This window comes from Rhipicephalus microplus, chromosome 7, assembly GCF_043290135.1.
Source record: "Rhipicephalus microplus isolate Deutch F79 chromosome 7, USDA_Rmic, whole genome shotgun sequence".
In the NCBI taxonomy this organism is placed as follows: Eukaryota; Metazoa; Arthropoda; class Arachnida; order Ixodida; family Ixodidae; genus Rhipicephalus; species Rhipicephalus microplus.
In genome coordinates, this window is record NC_134706.1 from 124,882,705 (window position 1) to 124,903,268 (window position 20,564).

Genomic DNA, 20,564 nt, shown 5'->3' on the forward strand with positions numbered 1-20,564 from the left:
AACACGTAAACCAGCAAAATATATGCGTCAAATTGAATCAGCAAAACGTACGGTACCTCGTAGTTTCTGGTTAAGTTTATCGTTCCCTTGGTCAAATATACCACGTTACGAGATGTAGAAAGATGCTTATTAGCCATTATAGCATCTGTTGGCAATATACACCGAAAAATCATAGTGCTGACGAGATGTAGTTTGAATATCACTAGAGCGCCGGTGCGCTTCCGTTAACATCATTGGTTTGTCACGCAGTTGAGCATGTCCGAGCTGTTAGCACCGGCTATCCGCTATGCCGAAGACGGAGTGCCTATAGACCACGTCAAATGGGCAACCTTTCGGCTGATGCTCAACAATCTTCAGCGAATGCCCGGTGGACGCTTTTTCTTAGGAGAAGACAACCAAGTGCCGGCAATAGGTACTTCGATGGTTAATCGGCGATTGGCAGCACTATTGAAGGCAAGTGCTACATGGCATCCATACATATGAACTTCTCTGTTTTTGTATTGGCGCGTAGGATGTTGCATTAAAAAAAATGCGAGAATCTAGCTGGTGAAGATTGTACAGTTTTGTAGAAGCAAAGCCTCCTAAAGTAATAAACAGAACATACAGCAGCACTGAGCAAGATTGTGGGCAATACAAAACTGGCCTCGAGATTGACCTCATGGCTATTCAGGCATGTGTCTTACCACATACGAGTGCAATCATTTATGTTTCATATTCTCCACAATATAGTGCATGATGCATGACGTGTATATGACTTCACTAGAGGGGTAGTAAGAGCTCCTCCAACACCTATCAGCGCGATAAGCACGCACTTCAACATATTCGACACTTGTGACATCACGAGTATTGTAGCAACACTGCTGTGGTGATATAAGCCAAAAATCTTGTGTTGCATTTTCTTCTGCTTTCGACACGCATCGGTAAACACAATGGTTTCTTGGTACTGGAAATCAAGTCCCAACTTTAAGCTATTTGCGAACGCATTTGTAAGCAGCCGGCAGGTGTGATGTTGGAACGCGCATAATTACATGTGATAGTGTAAGTCTCACAGACACATCTTCAGTGTGTTCGGAGCTAACAAGTGGAAGATAAAACATGAGTATTAAGTACAAGTTGCGTGCAAACGGGACAAAACACCCCAACCTAAGGGTCATGGTGGAATTCAAAATATTATACCCAATCATTGTAAACTCATAAAAGATGTTCAATAAATATACATAAAAACATCACTGGTCTAGCCACTAAAAAAAGCCAGTGAAATTTGCCACTGAACCTCTTTTTACACTGAAAGAACATCGACTGTGCTTACGTGTAGAGGGTTGCATATTGACGCCATGTAGACTGGAAATGCTTGTATATTGAATGAAACAACAGTTAAGAGTTTGAAAATGCCGTTGCTAGGAATACAAATTTTTTTTGATGGTGAGAGCCAGTGAAGGCTATCTATTCAATGTACCCGCATATGAAGTCTATGTTGCGTCAATACATGAAGTGGTTTAGCAACCGAATAAATTTAGTCAAAAATTTGCGCCAGGGGCATCTTGTGTTCAGTAGACCATGTTTTTTATGTTTCACAGTCGTACTCAAGTAATCTATTACTAACTTTCCCGAAGGCTGCTCACTGGTAAAGCTGTTTTAAACCTTCGCCAAGCATTATAGTCCCCATTGAACAGACAGACGCGAATTGTTGAAAGCACTTTTTGCTCATTTATTTGTTATAGCCAGGACACAGCATGGACTCTGCGTAGAAGCCTGTACAGTAGAAAGCGAGAAAGTTGGATCAGTCTGAGCTCGTACAGGGTGCTCAATGTTATGATATTTTACATTCAGAATCACCAACATGTAGTGAAACGTCGCTGTCACGCACAAGTAAATGATTGTATGAATAGTCATGTCAGACCTTGCATCAAGTATGTTGAAACTGTGACCTAAATTCGACCCGTAGTAAGGTTCTTGAATTAATTTATGCCAGAATGGGTGTATAATACAGAAAAAAAAGCTGTTGATGTGATTGAAGTATTAGAGAACTGGAAGCCGTGGTTGTCAGCATGGCTGATGATTGTCGAGCAAAAAAAAATAGTGGCAGATGCATTGATGATGGAGCACTCTTTGTCTTGTTCAATATGGCCAGTGATGGTGAAAGTAGAAAATGATGTCTGATGGTGGCTACGCAAAATATGCTTCAGTGGATTGATTAGTCAGCAAGCTGTGTGACTTTTACATGACGTCCGCATAGATTGCGAATGCTAGTGTGCATAATCAGCGTCTTTTCAAATGTTGTTTTTTTTTGACAAACGTGGAAAAAAAATATGCTTGCAGTCAGTAGAAGGCAGCGACGAACATAACGCTTTCTATCGCGCTTTTTTATTTGTTTTATCATGCGTAATGGAATATCGCCCTAAGTTTTGTGAGGCGTGAGAAAATCCATGCAGGTTCACGTCCTGCGCATGAACGTATCGAAATTTGACATGTACGATGTTTTACTGTATTGCTATGTTTGTATGTTTGGATTTGTTGGAGTGAACAGGGACATATTTTGCACATCGCCACGCAGTTGACGAGAACTTACTGAGTTCTGGCTGCGCCACAGCTTCCGACGTGGAGAACAGAAAACAGCTGCCACTGGACAACGCTCCGCTAGGAACGCACCTTGGGCAACGCTTGCACACTCGGGCACTAAACCTGCAGTTTAAGGTTAGAGTGAAAAAGCTTCCGGAGCGAAAAGGCACAAACTTTGACCTTCAAAAGTCGGTTGCTCCGAGTTCGGTTCCACCGAGTAAGACTAACAGCGAAGGTTAGTCCTACCGTATACGGATGGTGTCCGTCTACATGTCATTGGTGTTTCTGGGTTTAAGGATACAAAAGTCCAATGAGTACGCATGAGTTGACAGCACAGCTTTGGGATCACTTTAACCTAAGTAAAGCATTTTCGTGCACCATCTCAGTACGAGAAGCGGTATGCATCGATTCAACGTGGGCTTTCAGCAAACAGCTTCACTCATCGAGACCCGCCAAGCGCACTCTCCGGCACTTCTCCGAGTCGTATGAGTGAGCATGGACTTGCAAATAAGTATGCTTTATTGAACAAATACAATCACACAATTTTTTCTGCGCAACGGTGTGTTTCTTTGTTCAACAGCATTTCACCGAAAGTGAAACGTGCATACAGCTCAATATCGACAACAAGTGAAATATGGCAGCCAACAAGTAAAATATGGCATATGAAATATGGCGATTCGGAGGCAATTCCTACTCTCGCCCTTTCATTGTTCACAGATATTACGTCTGTACAGCCACTTGGGACCGTAACGCCAGTCCAGTGTGGTGCGCAGTTCGTTGTTGTCGTCTTTTCAGTCTTTTCAAACTACATGTCACTCTTCCTCCCTTAGACATAGCGGTACGGAGGTCGCCTAACTTCTGGTGGTTGCAGTTGGCGAGTGGTTACTGCTTGTGATGTAGACGGCTGCCGGAGAGTCTCGTCCTCTATTTCGGGCAAGTAAGGTGGTTGACCAGCTGAGCTCAACGTGGTTTCTTTTGGTGTTGCGTCCAAGAGATCGTCAGCTGCGCTCTAATCTGTTCGAGATTGAATTGTTTGTCTGGTCTGACTCGTTTTTCCGATGTGACTGAGGTGACGCCGAACCTTTACAAGCCAAGATCATAGTCCGAGACGGAGCAGTATTTACCCTTCAATACAATCTGGCTTTTAAATGCGAAGCCTTTCTTAGCGAAATTCGGCGACATTGAGCGTATCTATCTATCTATCTATCTATCTATCTATCTATCTATCTATCTATCTATCTATCTATCTATCTATCTATCTATCTATCTATCTATCTATCTATCTATCTATCTATCTATCTATCTATCTATCTATCTATCTATCTATCTATCTATCTGTCTTGCTGTCTGTCTGTCTGTCTGTCTGTCTGTCTGTCTGTCTGTCTGTCTATCTATCTATCTATCTATCTATCTATCTATCTATCTATCTATCTATCTATCTATCTATCTATCTATCTATCTATCTATCTATCTATCTATCTATCTATCTATCTATCTATCTATCTATCTATCTATCTATCTATCTATCTATCTGTCTGTCTGTCTGTCTGTCTGTCTGTCTGTCTGTCTGTCTATCTATCTATCTATCTATCGATCGATCTATCTATCTATCTATCTATCTATCTATCGATCTATCTATCTATCTATCTATCTATCTATCTATCTATCGCTCTAACCACCTATCACTTTTAGCTCTCCAGGCCGATAATAGTATCGATACCAAACTTAGTATGGCATAACATGACTGTATGAAAACATATTTGACCAGTCATAACAGGGAAATCATGACATGTAGGTCATGAATGTCATGATTTACATTTCATGGTCCTGCAGCTCTTGCGGTTGTTTCGTTCACAAGTCATGTTGAAAAACTGGTATGGTATGACATTTGCGTGGCGAAGACAAGCAACAGACCCTAACATGAAAGTCATGACATGCATGTCATGTAACAACGTGAATATATGCCATGCTCATGATGCACTCGTGGCAGTCTCGCTAGCATCACACATACCCAATTGGGTATTACGGTACGTGAATGAATGACGAAGGTTCATGACTGGTGCAAACATGATAATCATGAGATGCCACGTCATGTAACAAAATAACTACATGCCACGCTCATGATATGCTGGCGGCCGTTTCACTAGCTTCATTTGCCAAATTTGGTATTACGTCACATAAATAGAGGTCGAAGGTATGTGACGTGTTCAAACACGGTAATCATGAGATGCGTGTCATGTGAGAACATGGCTGCATGCCGCCGTCAAGGCGCCAATACATTTCGACGTGACGTGGTGCGCGCGCTCGCTGGCGTTCATTTCGTTGCGTCACGCCGGTGTTGCCGCGCTAGGCAACACCGGCGTATACGCGCAGGCGCACACACGCTTCGTTGCTTTGACGCATGCACGTTTCAGCGCGTCTGGCATACATCCGTCACGAAAAGAAAAAGACGCAGTGTTGTCTGGTTAACGCATTGGCATGAAATGCAGCTTGTCGCATTTTGCACCGGTTGCTGTCGGGCTGCGCCGACGGCCGCTGGTCGTGCCTGGCGTAAGAGTATGGGCCTAACCTCATAAGCGCGAAAATGCACGCTACAGCGACGAGCGACGCTATGAGCGACGAAACAGGGCGCTCGCGCGACATGTCGCGTGCTCGTTTTCGCGCGATCGCTCGGTTCTCTAGATTTGGAAACCGTCGCTCATATTTCGGAAGTGCTGGGCTCAAGCAGCCAATAGCGAAAAACCGGCAAAGACAAAGACTACATAGGTGCACGTGACCCTGCCCGAGTCACGTATGCGCAACAAGAAATAACGCAATGTTTATTATGCATGTGCATATAAAAAAGTGCTTCAAGGCAATAATAAACACTTTCTGTTTCTTTACACAACAATATATCTTATTTTTAAATTGCATGCCGCTCGCTACGCGGTTTTCTTCGTGCGAGTAGACGGCCTCACGCCAGCAACAGTGAAGTTCGCTCGCCGAAGCCGTCGCGTGAATGAGGTTTGCCTGCGCTAGCGACTGATCGCGCGAAGACGATCTACGACGCGTCGCTCGTCGCTGTCACGTGCATTTTCGCGCTTATGAGGTTTGGCCCTATAGAGCGCTCGCGTTTCGCTAACGTAGCGTCGCTGTGCCCAGCGTGAGCGCGTGTCAGCGCTACATTTGAGTAAATTGGGCCCTTTACGATGCGCTCGCGGCCGTTTTGCTTGCTCCATATGTATCAAATTTGGTGTTACGAGACGTCAATGGATGATGAATTATATTGCACGTCCAAACATGATAATCTAGACGCACGTGTCATGTAAGGACATGACAACATACCATGCTCATAGCGTGCTTGCGGGCGTTTCGCTAGCTCTACATATACTGAATTTGATGTCACGTGACGTAAATAGATGACGAAAGTAAGCGACACATCCATGCATGATAATCATGACACGGAAGTCATGTACGGCATCATTTACCTCCACCTCCTAACGTTGTGTTGATTTTAAAGTGACATATCAACCTTTTTCGTGCTTCGCATATCATCGATTCCCACTGTACGTGAGATGTGCCATTAAAAAAACTGCTGGATAAGCACTATCTCCCATAGCGAAGCGGCGTGATTTTCGCAATGCTTCCTGGCTCTCAGGAATTTGCTTATTCGCCCTCGCTTGAGAAGATCGAGATGGCAGAGTGGTTTTCGTCCAAACATCACTCTCGCAGGTGGCATTCCTGCGGCAGTGAGTTTTGTCGTGTGTTGCAGATACAGAAATCTTGCAAGCCGGCACTGTACGGACTCATCTGCATTCCTCAGCAGTGCTGTTTTCAGCTCCGCCACAGCGTTCTGCCTGGCCGTTTGTAGCAGGGTTAAACATTGGTGAGGTTGCAGCCTGTGTGCTGTTCGACGCACAGGACTGCTTCATCTCGTTGGAGACGAATGCTTTTCTGTTGTCGGAGATGACCTTTCGGAGAATGCCGAACGTCGCAAAGAGGCTTTCGAGCACGTCTATAACAGCCGCGGATGTTGCTTGCGTCAAGTGCTGGACATACACCCCTTTGTGTGTGCGTCCACAACAACCAAGTGCGCCCGAGCAGTGGCCCCGCGAAGTCAACGTGCACCGTATTTCATGGTGTCTGGGGATGGTCGCCGGTGGGACCATCTCCGGACCCTGTTCCTGTGTGCGTTGATTGGCATTCACAGCACTGTCGCAGCGCTTGCTCGATCCCCTTGTCGATTCTGGGCCACCATACGTAGCTCCTTGTACACTTCTTCATGGCTACCACGCCTCTGTGAGCAGCATGCAGAAGTGCCAGAGCATGGGATTGAGCTGAGTTCAGTATGATCTCTCGAGATTCTAGTGTGATGCACTCGCGATGAAATGCTAGCGCGGTCGCTTGTCGACGGTAAGGAGCAAACTCATCTGCAGTTATTTCTGCACTGCGCCATCCTGCAGCGTACTTTGTAGAACCTCTGCAGGATGCCCTCCTTTGTCAGGCATGCTATCTCGGTAGAAGCCAATAAAGGTCTCGATAAAGCTTCTAACAATACTACGTCACCTGGAGGGCAAGGTTCATCGAGACGTTCTTGTAATGGTAATCTGCTCAACTCATCCGCGTCTTGATTGTTCTTGCCATGTACGCGTAGCATAGTCATGACCATCTCCGTGCCGGACGCAATTCAGGTGTTGAGCCCGTAAAGAGCCCCGTCTGGTTAGTCCTCCTGAGTTGTCACTGGTGCCGACGCAGCTGTCGAAGTTCCTGGTCGGGAATATGTGATGCTATTGCTCGTCCTTGCCTGTTTCCGCCTTTTCAGGCAGACCTTTTCAATATGTCCACGTTTATTGCAGTAGTTGAAAGAGGCTGTCTGGAACTTGCAAGCGTCCACTTATTTTGTGCGTTACAACGCCAACAGCGTTGTTTCTTCTATTGGGCAGAGGTACTCGCGTGACCTTGGTTGTCTATCTTCCAGTACTTGTGCAGGATTCGAGAATTTTTTTCATTCGATTTTCACGTTCTTCTGGTCTTCGGCGGCCTTTGCAAGTAGAAGTGCGAGGTCGAAAGCTTTTTTGAACATCAAGTCCCTCTCTGCGAACAACCATTGCTACACCGGCTCGTTCCAAAAACCGCAAACAAAACGATCCCGCAGCATGACGACCATAAGCAGTATTATCGGAAACGCCATAGTGTCTGCGCTTGTCCAAAAATTGCAATCTGCCGCGAGCTTCTTGAGCACCGTGATGTAATCACTTACCGTTTCGTCGTGCCGTTGTCACGTCACTGCAGTCGTGCCCTGCAAAACTCTTCAGGCGGTTGTGCATCGAAGGGAGACTTGAGCATCTCGATTATGTCCTCGTAGCTCATTTGGTTGGGCTGCTTGGGCTAAACAAGGGCGCAGGCGATGTCACGGGTCCGTTTCCCGCATGGTATTAGCAAATGAACACGTTTCTTTGGTGCGTCTGCAATGTAGTTAGCCTTGAAGAAGAACTCTAGCCTACCATGCCGGGATCTCCTGGAGTCGCAGTGGCCACTTAATTCGCGTAACTGACCAAAGGCAGGCGTCGCCATTTCATTTCCTTGACGTCGGTAGAGTGCTGATGAATCCAATCTTCCCCATCTCCAGTTGTCATGTCTGTACAGCCACCTAGAAAATTTATTGAACACAGGAAATGGAAACAAGTTCAAAAGCAGGTCCCAGGCGTTGGAGTCACTCCTGGCCAGCGTTGTTGTTAATGTTGTTTTTTGTTGTTGTTGTTGTTGTTGTTGTTGTTGTTGTTGTTGTTGTTGTTTCCCTCTGCAGATGGCTCGTACACAAAGACGGGGATTGGCCGATTATAGGGTGAATTAGCCCGACGGCTTGCTCTCGTGCCAGAGCGCCAGTCCAGTCGCGTGCACACTTCATTGTTGTCATCTTCTATGGCGGCATGTCAACAGAAGCATCCGTGGCTATTATGTATTGCACGCAGAAGTAATTGTCTATTGTGTTTTTTATAAAAACTTGTGGGAATAAAATTTAGATTTTGAGTGAAAATCGTCATCATATGCTGCTGTGACAGTCAGATATGAAGTATTAGTTGCACTGACCTCTCTAATCCAATGCTTAAACTAATTGTTTCCAGTGTCCTTTGTACACAAATAATTTGTGGAGTGTGAAACCACGCACAATAAGTGAAAAAGAAGAAATCTGGTTCACATATTAAAACATACCCTGATCTTTGTATTGGTAAGGTACAAACATTTAGCAATGTTTGTATAGTTATTACGCAAAAATTTTCTATGCATATCTTCGTAATTTTTTGGAAAAGAGTGGTACTGGCTACACCCGTGAAGAAATATCGTAACAAATGGCTGATAGTTTTGTAGCGGTGAGAGAAGAGAGACGTGAGACGGCGTCGAAGGCGGCCGACGGGGCCGTGCTGATCTCGCCACTATATTGCACGCCTGAAGAGGAGCCGCGCTAGGCCGTGGCACGTGAAGCCACGGCTCGCGTTCCTGGCTGGCATCGGTTATCGTTCAGGCGTGTCTTTCTTTCGCTCCTGTGGCATAAGCCTACAAGTGGTGACCTCGGACGATGACAATGACTGACTCGAATGCACCCTCAACCGAACAAGCCTCACGTCCGCAGGACGTCTCGGCCGTGCAACTGCGTCTCCCATCTTTCTGGCCACAGGACCCGCAAGTTTGGTTTCATCAGGTCGAGGCGCAATTCTCCCTGTACCGCATCGCCTCGGAAACGACACGCTACTACCACGTAGCCTCCGTCCTTCCTCCTGACGTTGCCAGCGAGCTTTCCGACGTCCTCTCCAACCCCTCGGACACCACGCCATATCAGCACCTTAAAACCAAGGTGCTGGAACGATTCATGCCTTCGGAACGCGTCCGCCTACAGCAGCTCCTTGCAGAGGGGGATCTTGGCGACAGGCGCCCCTCCCAACTACTGCGCCGAATGCGACAGCTTCTTGGGAAACACGACGTCTCTGCCCACTCAGCCGTGCTTCGCGAGCTCTTCCTGCAACGCCTTTCTCAGCCAATCCGCCTCGTCCTCGCGGCGGCCGGCGACGTCAATCTCGACCGCCTGGCGGAGCTCGCCGATCAGGGTCATGAAGCGACCTCCCCATCTGTCAACGCTGTCTTACCACCAGCAGACACAGCGATTTCGCGCCTTGAGGCCCGCATCGACGAACTCGCCGCCTCCATTGCCGCACTCCGGAGCCCCCTGCAAGAGACTCGTTCGCCTCGTTCCGGTCGTCGAGCTCTCCCACGCACACGAGATGCTCGGAGTCCCAGCCCTCCACCCCTCTGCTGGTACCATCGGCGTTTCCGACACCGAGCCACGAAGTGTACACCCCCATGTTCGTGGCAGGGAAACGCCTGCCGGGATCACTGACGGCGGCGTGTGATCTCCCTTCTCGTCCCAGCCGCCTTTTCATGGTCACGGACCAGCTATCGGGCACCAGGTTCCTTATAGATACGGGCGCGGAAATTAGCGTTGTGCCCCCGACTAAGGCTGATCGTTCAAAGTCACAGGGGCAAGTGCTTCGTGCTGCCAACGCCTCGTCTATAGCAACGTATGGGCTCCGATCTCTCACCCTCGACTTTGGCCTTCGCCGCATTTTCCGGTGGGTTTTCGTCATCGCAGACGTGGTTCAACCGATCATCGGCTCGGACTACCTCTCATACTTCGATTTGGACGTCAGCGTGCGGCGGCGCCGCCTCATAGATTGTAAGACTCGTCTCTCCATCTCGGGAGTCCTGTCCGACATCGCTCCAATGGCCATCCGCATGCTGATAACTTCCTCACCGTTCGAAAAAATCTTGGCGAGTTTCCCGGAGCTAACTAAACCGTGCAACCTCACTCAGCCGCCTAAACATACGGTGACACACCACATCGTCACCCGGGGTCCACCGGCAGCCGCTCGACCACGCCGCCTGTTCGGAGACCGCCTAGCTATTGCTAAACGGGAGTTTGACCACATGCTGCAGCTTGGCATTATCCGCCCGTCGTCAAGCGCTTGGGCTTCCCCGCTGCATTTGGTGCCAAAGCGTGATCCTGGTGACTGGCGTCCTTGTGGGGACTATCGAGCGTTGAACGCCAAGACTGTCCACGACAGCTATCCTCTACCTCACATCCAGGATTTTACATCGCGCCTCGACGGCTGCACAATTTTCAGCAAAGTGGACCTTGTTAAGGCGTACCACCAGATTCCTGTCGAGCCCGCCGACATACCTAAGACCGCCATCACGACGCCCTTTGGGTTGTTTGAATACGTGCGGATGCCTTTTGGACTCCGCAATTCGGCTCAAACTTTCCAGCGGTTCATTTCTGAGGTCACACGGGGTCTTCCTACTGTGTTTGCGTACCTTGACGATGTCCTCATCGCCAGCCGCACACCTGAAGATCATGAGCACCATCTACACGCTCTGTTCCAACGTCTTCAGCAGTACGGCCTCGTTGTGAACGCCTCTAAGTGTACTTTCGGCGCATCTGAGCTCGAGTTCTTGGGCCATCACATATCATCCAAAGGAATACGCCCTCTCCGGTCCCACGTTAAAGCAATTCAGGATTATCCTCAGCCTACAACACTGCGCCAATTACGCCAATTCCTGGGGCTTGTGAATTTTTCCAGGCGCTTCATACCACACTGTGCCGAACTGCTACGACCGCTCACCGACCTCCTTCGGTCGACCGCCGGCCCGTCCTCCGCCATTCCTTGGTCGTCAGAGGCCCAGGCCGCCTTTGCTGCTGCTAAGCAAGTGGTCGCTAACGCCGTGCTTCTTATTCATCCACGCAGCAACGCCCCTACTCGGTTGATGGTGGACGCATCCAGCGTGGCCGTCGGAGCCGTCTTACAGCAGTGCATTAACTCCGAGTGGAGACCCTTGTCGTTTTACTCTCGGAAGCTACTTCCTGCTGAGACCCGCTACAGCGTCTTTGGCCGGGAACTACTAGCCATCTACGCTGCAATACAGCACTTTCGGCATTTCCTGGAAGGATGCTCGTTTTACGTGCTGACTGACCATGGTCGATCGCTTCACACGCTGGCCAGAGGCTGTTCCCATTCAAGATATCACAGCCGAGACAGTTGCCCGCGTTTTCATTTCTACGTGGGTATCCCGTTTTGGCTGTCCTGGCACCGTGACAACAGACCGTGGACGTCAGTATGAGTCCTCGCTGTTTACTTGCCTTAATCGCATCCTTGGAGCCAGACATTGCCGTACCACGTCTTATCATCCCTGCGCCAACGGCATGGTGGAACGCCTTCACCGACAACTGAAGACCGCCTTGACTACCCGCCTCAATAGAGCCACCTGGGTTGATGCCTTGCCACTGGTGCTCTTAGGTTTACGAGCTGTCATCCGGGCAGACCTGCAGTGCTCAACAGCAGAGCTGGTGTATGGCACTTCTCTACGGCTTCCGGGAGATTTCTTCACGTCAACGAAGCTACCAGACCAGCCACAGCAATTCCTACAGCGCCTCCTCGACTGCGTTCAAGACCTCCGGCCCACTCCACCCAGACCTTCCGAACACAAGACCATATTCGTCCACCCTGATCTGGCCACTGCAACACATGTTTTCGTGCGCCACGACGCGGTCAGACCACCTATAACACAAGCCTACAACGGACCATTCCGCATCCTTCACCGCACCGCCAAAACTGCCACTCTACTTCAGAACGGCCGTGAAGAGACAGTCAGCTTGGACCGACTCAAGCCGGCGTACCTGGAGACCGCCCTAGAAAGCCTCTCATCTACGACTGATCTTCCGTTGGAACACCACAAACGGCATGTCACATTCCGACTTCCAGTCTACACGGAGGGCCATGTAGCGCCCTCGTTCGGGCGGCGCGCAAACCAGAGAGCGCGCGATGGCGACAGAGGAAAATAAAGAAGGCGCTAGGCCGTGGCACGTGAAGCCACGGCTCGCGTTCCTGGCTGGCATCGGTTATCGTTCAAGCGTGTCTTTCTTTCGCTCCTGTGGCATAAGCCTACAGTTTCTTCTGTGACTACAGTGGTAGCTGTAAACATTACAGCACATCTTCTGCGACTGTCTTCGCTACAATGCGCACAGAAAATTTATTGCAGTGGCGCTAGCCCGCATGAATCGCAGACCAGTGACGGCAGACACCACTTGAAATGTCGTCCAGAGTTTATCGCGAGTGAAGGCGACGCAAGCAGTTCTCAGCTTCTTGAAGGCAACGAACTTGAAGTGGTGTTTACATACTAATAGTGTTAAGGTTCCTGCGACGCGTGACTGAGTGCGCGTGCTCTCCTCTCTTTTTCTCTCCCTATCTTTCAAACTCCCTCGTCCCTGCTCCCAGTGTAGCGTAGCATACCAGTCGCTCTAAAATGGTTAAATATCTTTGCCTTTCCTTTCCCTCCAGGTTCCTGTCCTCGTTGGCTTTCGGTTGTTCTAAAACGCTTCAATATAATAACACGGCACTTTCGCTGACATCAAATCTCTCCAGGGTCAGTATGGAACGAACTTTTCTAGCGCAGACTTGGCTCAGTTGTAGAACACTAGGCTGGTACGCAGAAGACCGTGGTTTGGATCCCATCATGTTCTTGGTGTTGCTAAATACGAAGTGCTTTTCTTATTTCTCGTGATAGTGGTTATGAACACCGGCGGCGACGGGTAACTACAGCGAATGCACACCTTGTGATGTCATGAAAGCTTTCGCTGTAAAAATAGCGATGCGGTGGTCGAGCTTGGCATGACTCTCCCGACGTGGAAGCGGTCCACTGCACTTTGAGTCCTGCCCCCCAGGTCTTGCAGTAAAGTTTTGCAAACATCCGTTAGCGCCATCTTAATTCATTCCGTGTTTTCGATTCACGCTTACCCCACGAAAAGTCACGGTGGCCAACAGCGTAGGTACGACGAAGGTTGCGTTCTTCTCCATTCTGGCAGTGGCATTCCATATTCTAAAATGCCGCCAGTAGGCGACTTTGCCCAAGTTCAACGTCCATTCCGTGATATCTCTCCTCACTGTCACACCAATATCTTCGATAGCGCTCTCACCATTAACTACTACAGCTACCACAATTATCTATCAAAAAAAGGGTTGTTTATTGATTGATGTTTTTTGTCGGAATGATGATGTATCACTAAGCGTCGACGCGGCTGCGTTCACGTTAAATGGTCCTATGAGTCACTGCAGCACCTATACTTAAAGTCTAGCCGATACAAATAACAATAACGAGACGCGGTCAGTCAAAATTGAACACGATACGCGTGTCTCCCCTCATGCATGATTGAGTGCATTGTAGCTGGGCTACACTGGAGACGCATGTGCGCATCGTTTTTCGGTAGGCTCCTAACAGCCAATGTCAACGAATTCTATACAAAGCTGTGGAAGAAACGCAGTTCATCTGGTCGGTGTACGGAGCACATTGTGTACCATCTTTTACATCAATGTGCAGGGAACATTCAAATCCTTCCTTGTGAACGTTTCACGTTCGTGTTATAGCGATTCGCATGACGAAGAGATCAGCACAAGTTTTGTTGGCCTTCTATGTTCTTATTTATGCGTGGCGACTGAGCGCATTGGATCTGATTGTTTGTAGGCGTTTTGTGCTGCTTTATTCTCCAACATCCGTCACACACGAGGACCCAACACCATACACCATGAGGCACCTTATCCGGGACCCTAATGTGCAGTAATTATAGATCGTGGAATCCATTATTCCCCATAGTTGACATATCTTCAATAGGGTTATCTCAGAATAAGGCCCCATAAAAGATTACACAATAATCTGGGACGAGCAGAGACGTTGGCGCTGCAGTAGAAGTGCTCATCGAAAAATGAAGCATGTCAAGCAATCGGATCTAGGACGCACCGTCACGTTTCATTTTAAAACTCGAAGCGTAGAAGTTTTTAGAAACATCTGAGCATTTGTCTTGCGTTCGAAAAAAAAACAAGCAAACGAAAAACTACCCGTATGAACCACGCAGCTTCTAAATAAATATAGAACCTCATAAAAGCAGCCCGAACTAATCTGCGGTGGGCAAATGACACAGGACCATTACAGAACCAGCAATAACCTGTCAATGGTTCTTTTCTTTTTCCTTTACCTTGCAACCAGAGCCCTCCTGCCAATACTTTTCTTCCCTTAGAAAAGCTTAATACGGAAACCTATGGTATTAATAATCCATATGTACTAAAGACACGAGCTTTTTTTTAGGTCCCCCTATGCCTATGAACTGAATAATGAAAAATGTCTATGATACAGCTGGCATGTATTGTATCAGTCCAACACATTTTGTGAAATCGGCTAAAGAACAAAGTACTGGATAATGTTGGAGAATCGTAGGCGTCAGAATAATGTACCCAGAAAGAAACCGAACCTTAAAATTGGCGTAATGCTCATTAATAGAGGCTGCATCTGGGATATTGATTCGCGGTATCGCAAATACGCATTGAAGGTGCCTGGATTCTTGAAGCAGAGCAGTGTATGGTGGAAGGACTTCTGAATCGGGCGGTCCAGGTTAGCTGGTCGGCTGAAATTCAGGTCTGTTATATCTAGGTGGTATATGGAGGTCTTCGAGAATGTGGCTACTTTTTAAAGCCAGGTAGTAGCGTTTCAAAAACATACCAAGACAGTGAACAAGGTATTGCTTATTGTTGCATCATTAACGTAAACGGCGGTACCTAGAAGTTATACGATCGTAGGGGTAAGTACAAGTGAAATTGCAAGGGTAACTGTTGACAACAGTTCAATGATTGCTATTTTATAGTACTTGGTTGATATACAGAAGTTACTGGGAGCCTAATTCAAGGGACAGCGAAAATTGTGTCGTCAGTTGTTCAAGAACAATGAAGAATTGTAAAATATGGCTGAGCGAAGTAACTTTTTGTCACAGGAGCTCGGCAAACATGGGCCAGAGGTGGTGTATGAGGGTGCCGTGGCTAAAGATATTGCAGAAGCTGTGCAGCAGGCGGGTGGGGTTATGTCCACCCAGGATCTTTCCAACCACATGAACTCTACGGAGCCGCTCGAGGTTGAGCCCGTGTCAACCACGTACCGAGACGTTGAAGTCCACACGACACCGCTTCCTACGCAGGGCGCTGTTCTTCTCCAGGTCCTGAATATCCTTGACCGAGTTGGACTAAAAGGTATGCTGTGTCTTAATCGCCCCAGCAACAGTGCAAAAGAATGCTTGAAATTCCGCTTGTGGAGACGCATGGTCGTTTAAAAAAGTTCGAAGTGCGCAAAACTGAAGCTCTTGTTCGTTTGGTCAAGTCTGTGTAGAACATACAGTATCAAGGACAGTCGCTTTATGAAGCGAGCAGGACAAATTATGAAGCACGACTTGTCAAGTAAAGCAAGGGCTGTAAATTGTTTTGAGTCGATAGGCTTCAGAGCAAAATTTTAGTTGATGTTATCGTGAAAACGAAGAGTTCGAGTAAAACTCAAGCAAAAGAGAGAGTTGAGCTAGTTGGCTTGTGTCTATATTTAAATAGTGCCGAGACGCATAACAAAGGAAGACTAATCAAAACGAAAGTTATTAAACAACACGACAATTACTAAACAACCTAACTAAACAAGACGAGTGCTTGTTTAGTCTTTCTTTCTAATATGCTTTTGTACTGTTTCGATATGAACGAATACAAGCAACCTGATCGGGAAAAATCATGGTGAAAAGATGCAAGGAAGATGACACTAAAAAAAGACCATAAATAAGAGCTTGCTGCTGTGCTAAGAGGACCCTGTTCGTGATTTTCCGAATGATTTAAAGATCGTGAACAAGACCCACATGCGGGAGCGGAAACGCCTGTAATTTTAAATGGGTTTGTTTGTTTTTGAGCAGCGCCGTCCTTTCACTCTTTGATCGGACATTACAGAAGGGAAGCTCCAGTTTAACTGGTAACCTTGTAGTAGTTTAAAAGAAAACGAAAGCCTGAAATGATGACACATGTTTTAACACCAGCCGCCACTGGAGCCAAGGTGCCCTAAAGTAGTTTTGCATTCTTCAAGGCATCAGCTGCTCTGAAGAAAACATGACCACTTTTTGTAACGTTGGCTGCACTGACAACCCGTATTCATGTATATTCATTACCTTGCAGTCGAGGCATCGCGGACCGTGTACAACAGCGGAAGCATAGCAGCTAAGTTCTTAAATTGTTAAAAATCAACATTGAGAGTTTGACTCTACCATTTCGCCTCCCCCGAAATGGGACAACCATGGCCGGATTGATGCGTGTATTCCGCAACAGCAGTACCGCACCGTACCCAAATAGCAAGAGTGGTGACCTATAGTGCTGTGATGCTTCTAGCGACTGATACATAGTTTACAATCGTTCAACCATGCCATGACGTCATACTGCATGTAATATTTTTGACAAGCAAATATTTTATGAAACAATGACTGAAGAATAATATTGTTACGGTTGAATTAAAGGATAGGTGGATTTATTTACAGGGTGAGGATGAAGTTCGGCAGTCGCGGTAAAGATAGAGTCCTCAGGCCGCACCAGACAACGTCGTCTTCCTCTTCTACCTCCCCGGCACATACTACAGCCCGGCTCATACCGTAGCAATGCCCCGTTCACAGATGAAGCCCGCTGGGCGAGTTTATGTCACTGGAGGGATGAAACTTTTTGAGGCGAGCCACGTGCACCAACTGCGTTCGATTTGACCGACGAGAAGGTGTCGTCAAGCGTGCCACAACGTACGTCAAGTCAGTCAAGCGATCTACAGTGACGTAGGGGCCGGTGTACTGCGGTAAACACTTCTGACATAAACCAGGTTTTCGTTGGGGGGTCCACAACCACACGAATTCACCTTTGCGGAATGAAATGGCATCATGGCGTTGATCGTATCGTTGCTTGGAGCGATCTTGTGATGCCAGTGTTCGCAAGCAAGCAATTTGGCGGGCTTCTTCAGCCCGGCACATAAGTTCGGCCACGGACTGATCGCTATGTAGCTTAAATAGGAGGATTGTATCAAGGAAGCTGCGTGTTGATCGAGCGTAGAGCAGGTAGAAAAGCGTGAAGTCCGTGGTCTCGTGCTTCGCTGTACTGTAGGCATAAGTAATAAATGGTAAGATCTCATCCCATATTTTGTGAGCGGACGCGACAAACATTGCGAGCATGTTAGTAGGAGTTCGATTGGTACGTTCTACGAGACCATTCGTCTGGGGATAGTATGGTGTCGAATGTCTGAACTGTGAAGTGCAAAGGAGAAGCAATTCTTCCACAGCGTCCGCGACGAATTGGCGACCACGGTCACTAATGATTACTTGAGGTGGACCATGGTGAAGAACAACGAAGCGTAAAAAAAAGGCTGCGACGCCATTAGCTGTAAAAGATGGTATCGCAGCGGTTTCGGCGTATCTCGTAAGGTGGTCGACGCACACTATTATCCAGCAGTTGTTGTTCGAAGATCGTGGAAACGGGCCCAATATGTCGATGCCCACTTGCTCGGAAGGCCTAGTAGGCGGTTCTACGGGATGAAGAAGCCTGTGCAGTGCACTGGTAGGTAGTTTGTAGCACTGGCAATTCTCGCAGCTCGAAACGTATTGTTTTGTAAAATCTCGCATTCGGGCCGGTAAAAACGCTGCTGCACTCGATGCAGGGTGCGAATGAACCCAAGGTGTCCTGACGTTGGATCATCGTGCATAGTACGGAGAACGTCGCATCGAACACTTTGGGGTACAACCAGTAAATAACGTGCGCCAGTTGCTGAGTAATTTGTTTTCCACAATAGTCCATGATGAATGCGAAAGCGACCACTGTCTTTGAGATTCCGAGCGTCAACGAACAATGAGTCTAAATATAAATCATTCAATTACTCTCGTTTGAAACTATTGGCGTCAGGAAACGTGTGAGAGACCGCAGCAAAACTGATGTCAAGGGTATCTGCACTGTTCTCCGTCGTGGTCATAAGTAGGCGAGAAAGGCAATCAGCGTCCAAATGACGTCGTCCACTTCTGTACGAAATGCTGAAGTCAAATTCTTGAAGGCGTGAAGCCCATCGAGCAAGGCGGCCAGAAGGGTCTCGGAGGGTAACAACCCAACATAATGAATGATGGTCTGTCACAATCATGAATGGACGACGGTATAGGTAACATCGAAACCTCTGAATGGCGAATACAGCCGCTAAACATTCTTGCTCTGTCACCGTATAATTTATTTCAGCCTTGCTTAGAGAACGACTCGTATTAGCAACCAGCATGCTCTGCAATATCATGGCGCTGAACAAGCACACCTCCGATGCCAATTCCACTTGCGTCACTGTGCCCTTCTGCAGGAGCAGAAGGATCGAAATGACGAAGAATGGGCTCAGATGTAAGTAGAAATTTCAGTTCAGAAAAGGCGGCATCACAATAAGGTGTCCATTCGAATGGGCTGTCTTTTCGCAAGAAGCTCGTCAGTGGGTGTACTATACGTCCGCGAATCAAGGCACAAAGCGGCGAAAATAGGAGCATAGGCCCAAAAAGCTGCGAAGTTCCTTCAGTGTCTGGGGTGGTTTGATTGTGCCGACTGCTTCGATTTTGAGGGGATCCGCCCTGACACCGTCTTTGTCAACTACGTGACCAAGGACTAAAGTTTGTCGTTCACCAAACCGGCATTTCTTAGAGTTCAAAATCAAGCCAGCCTTTCCGACACAGTATAAAACAAGGCTTAAACGGACGTTGTGCTCTTCGAAGGTACGCCCAAAAATGACAACGTCATCCAGGTAGCACAAGCACACCTCCCATTTAACACCACGAAGGACAGAGTCCACAAACCTTTCAAAAGTGGAGGAACGTTGCAAAGCCCAAACGGCATCACAATGAATTGGTACAGTCCATCAGGCGTCACGAATGCGGTCTTCTCCTTGTCTGAAGGGTGCATGGGTATCTGACAATATCCCGATTGTAGGTCTGTTGAAGAAAAGTATGAAGCCGAGTGTAAGCAGTCAATAAAATCGTCAATTCTAGGCAGCGGATATACATCTTTTTTGGTCACGGCGTTGAGTCTTCTGTAATCAACGCAGAATCGCCAGGTACGATCTTTCTTCTTAACCAAGATGACCGTTGCTGCCCACGGGCTACACGAGTCTTCCATAACACCCTTCTTCAGCATTTTTTGAACCTGGTCGGCAATAACTTTTCGTTCTGATGACTACACTCGGAAAGGCTATTGTCGGATCGGATGGGCAGTGCTGGTGTCAATCCTATGGTGAGCGCGAAAACATGGTAAAGGTAGTGGCTTCTCCTCTTGGCAAAAGTCAAACACAGAAGCATGTCGTTTCAACAGATGGCGTAACGTCTGCTGCTCGTGTGACCGCAAAGTGGCGCTAATCATGCCTGGGATCTGCGAGTCGTAAGAGCAACTGCGCTTGCCAGAGACTGTACCTTTCTCGCTTTCATCGTTGTTAACCACCGCTACAGAACCTTCAGTGCAATCATCGAAGACGCCAAGCTTCATTCCTCGAGGGAGCACAGCCAGCATTAGCGAACAGTTCAGTGCCCACAGAAAGGTTGCTCATTCATCAACAGATACCAAACTACGAGGGACGAGTATACCTTTCTTAGCACATTGAACAATGGCAGGTTCAAATATGGTGTCAAAAGATGTGGCAGATTCTGGGGCGAACACCGCAACTGACCTCATTGACCATGGCGGCACCGTCAGCTCATCGGAAACAATCAGAACATCCTTCGTGGCCTCCGGCGCCTCATCGACGAGGGCAGGAACAATGCCACCGCTGACGAAAAGTTCACCGCTTCTACAGTCGACGAAAGCGCCACATTCTTGGAGAAAGTCAAGACCGAGAATCACATCGTGGGTACAATGTCGCAGCACAAGAAACTCTGTTGGGAACACCTTTCCTGCCAATAAGACATTGACGACACAAACTCCAACAGGATGAAGTACTTCCCCACCAACACCACGAAACCTTGTTGATTCGCCCCAAGTAAACATAACTTTGCGGCCAATGCGACTTTTGAAAGGTAGACTCATAACTGATATCGTAGCACCAGTGTCCACTAAAGCACTTGTACAAAATCCCTCTATTTCCACACGTATCTTGTT

General features: G+C 47.7%; 1 protein-coding gene across 1 annotated transcript in view; it reads left to right on the plus strand.

Annotated features, from left to right (window-relative positions):
- LOC142767856 (glutathione hydrolase-like YwrD proenzyme) overlaps positions 1-20,564 on the plus strand; it is a 97,361-nt gene that overhangs the window by 37,934 nt on the left and 38,863 nt on the right. Inside the window, exons 6-7 of the mRNA XM_075870103.1 lie at positions 234-453; positions 15,404-15,656. Coding sequence (XP_075726218.1) covers positions 234-453; positions 15,404-15,656 — 473 coding nt within the window. The remainder of the gene's footprint in view (positions 1-233; positions 454-15,403; positions 15,657-20,564) is intronic.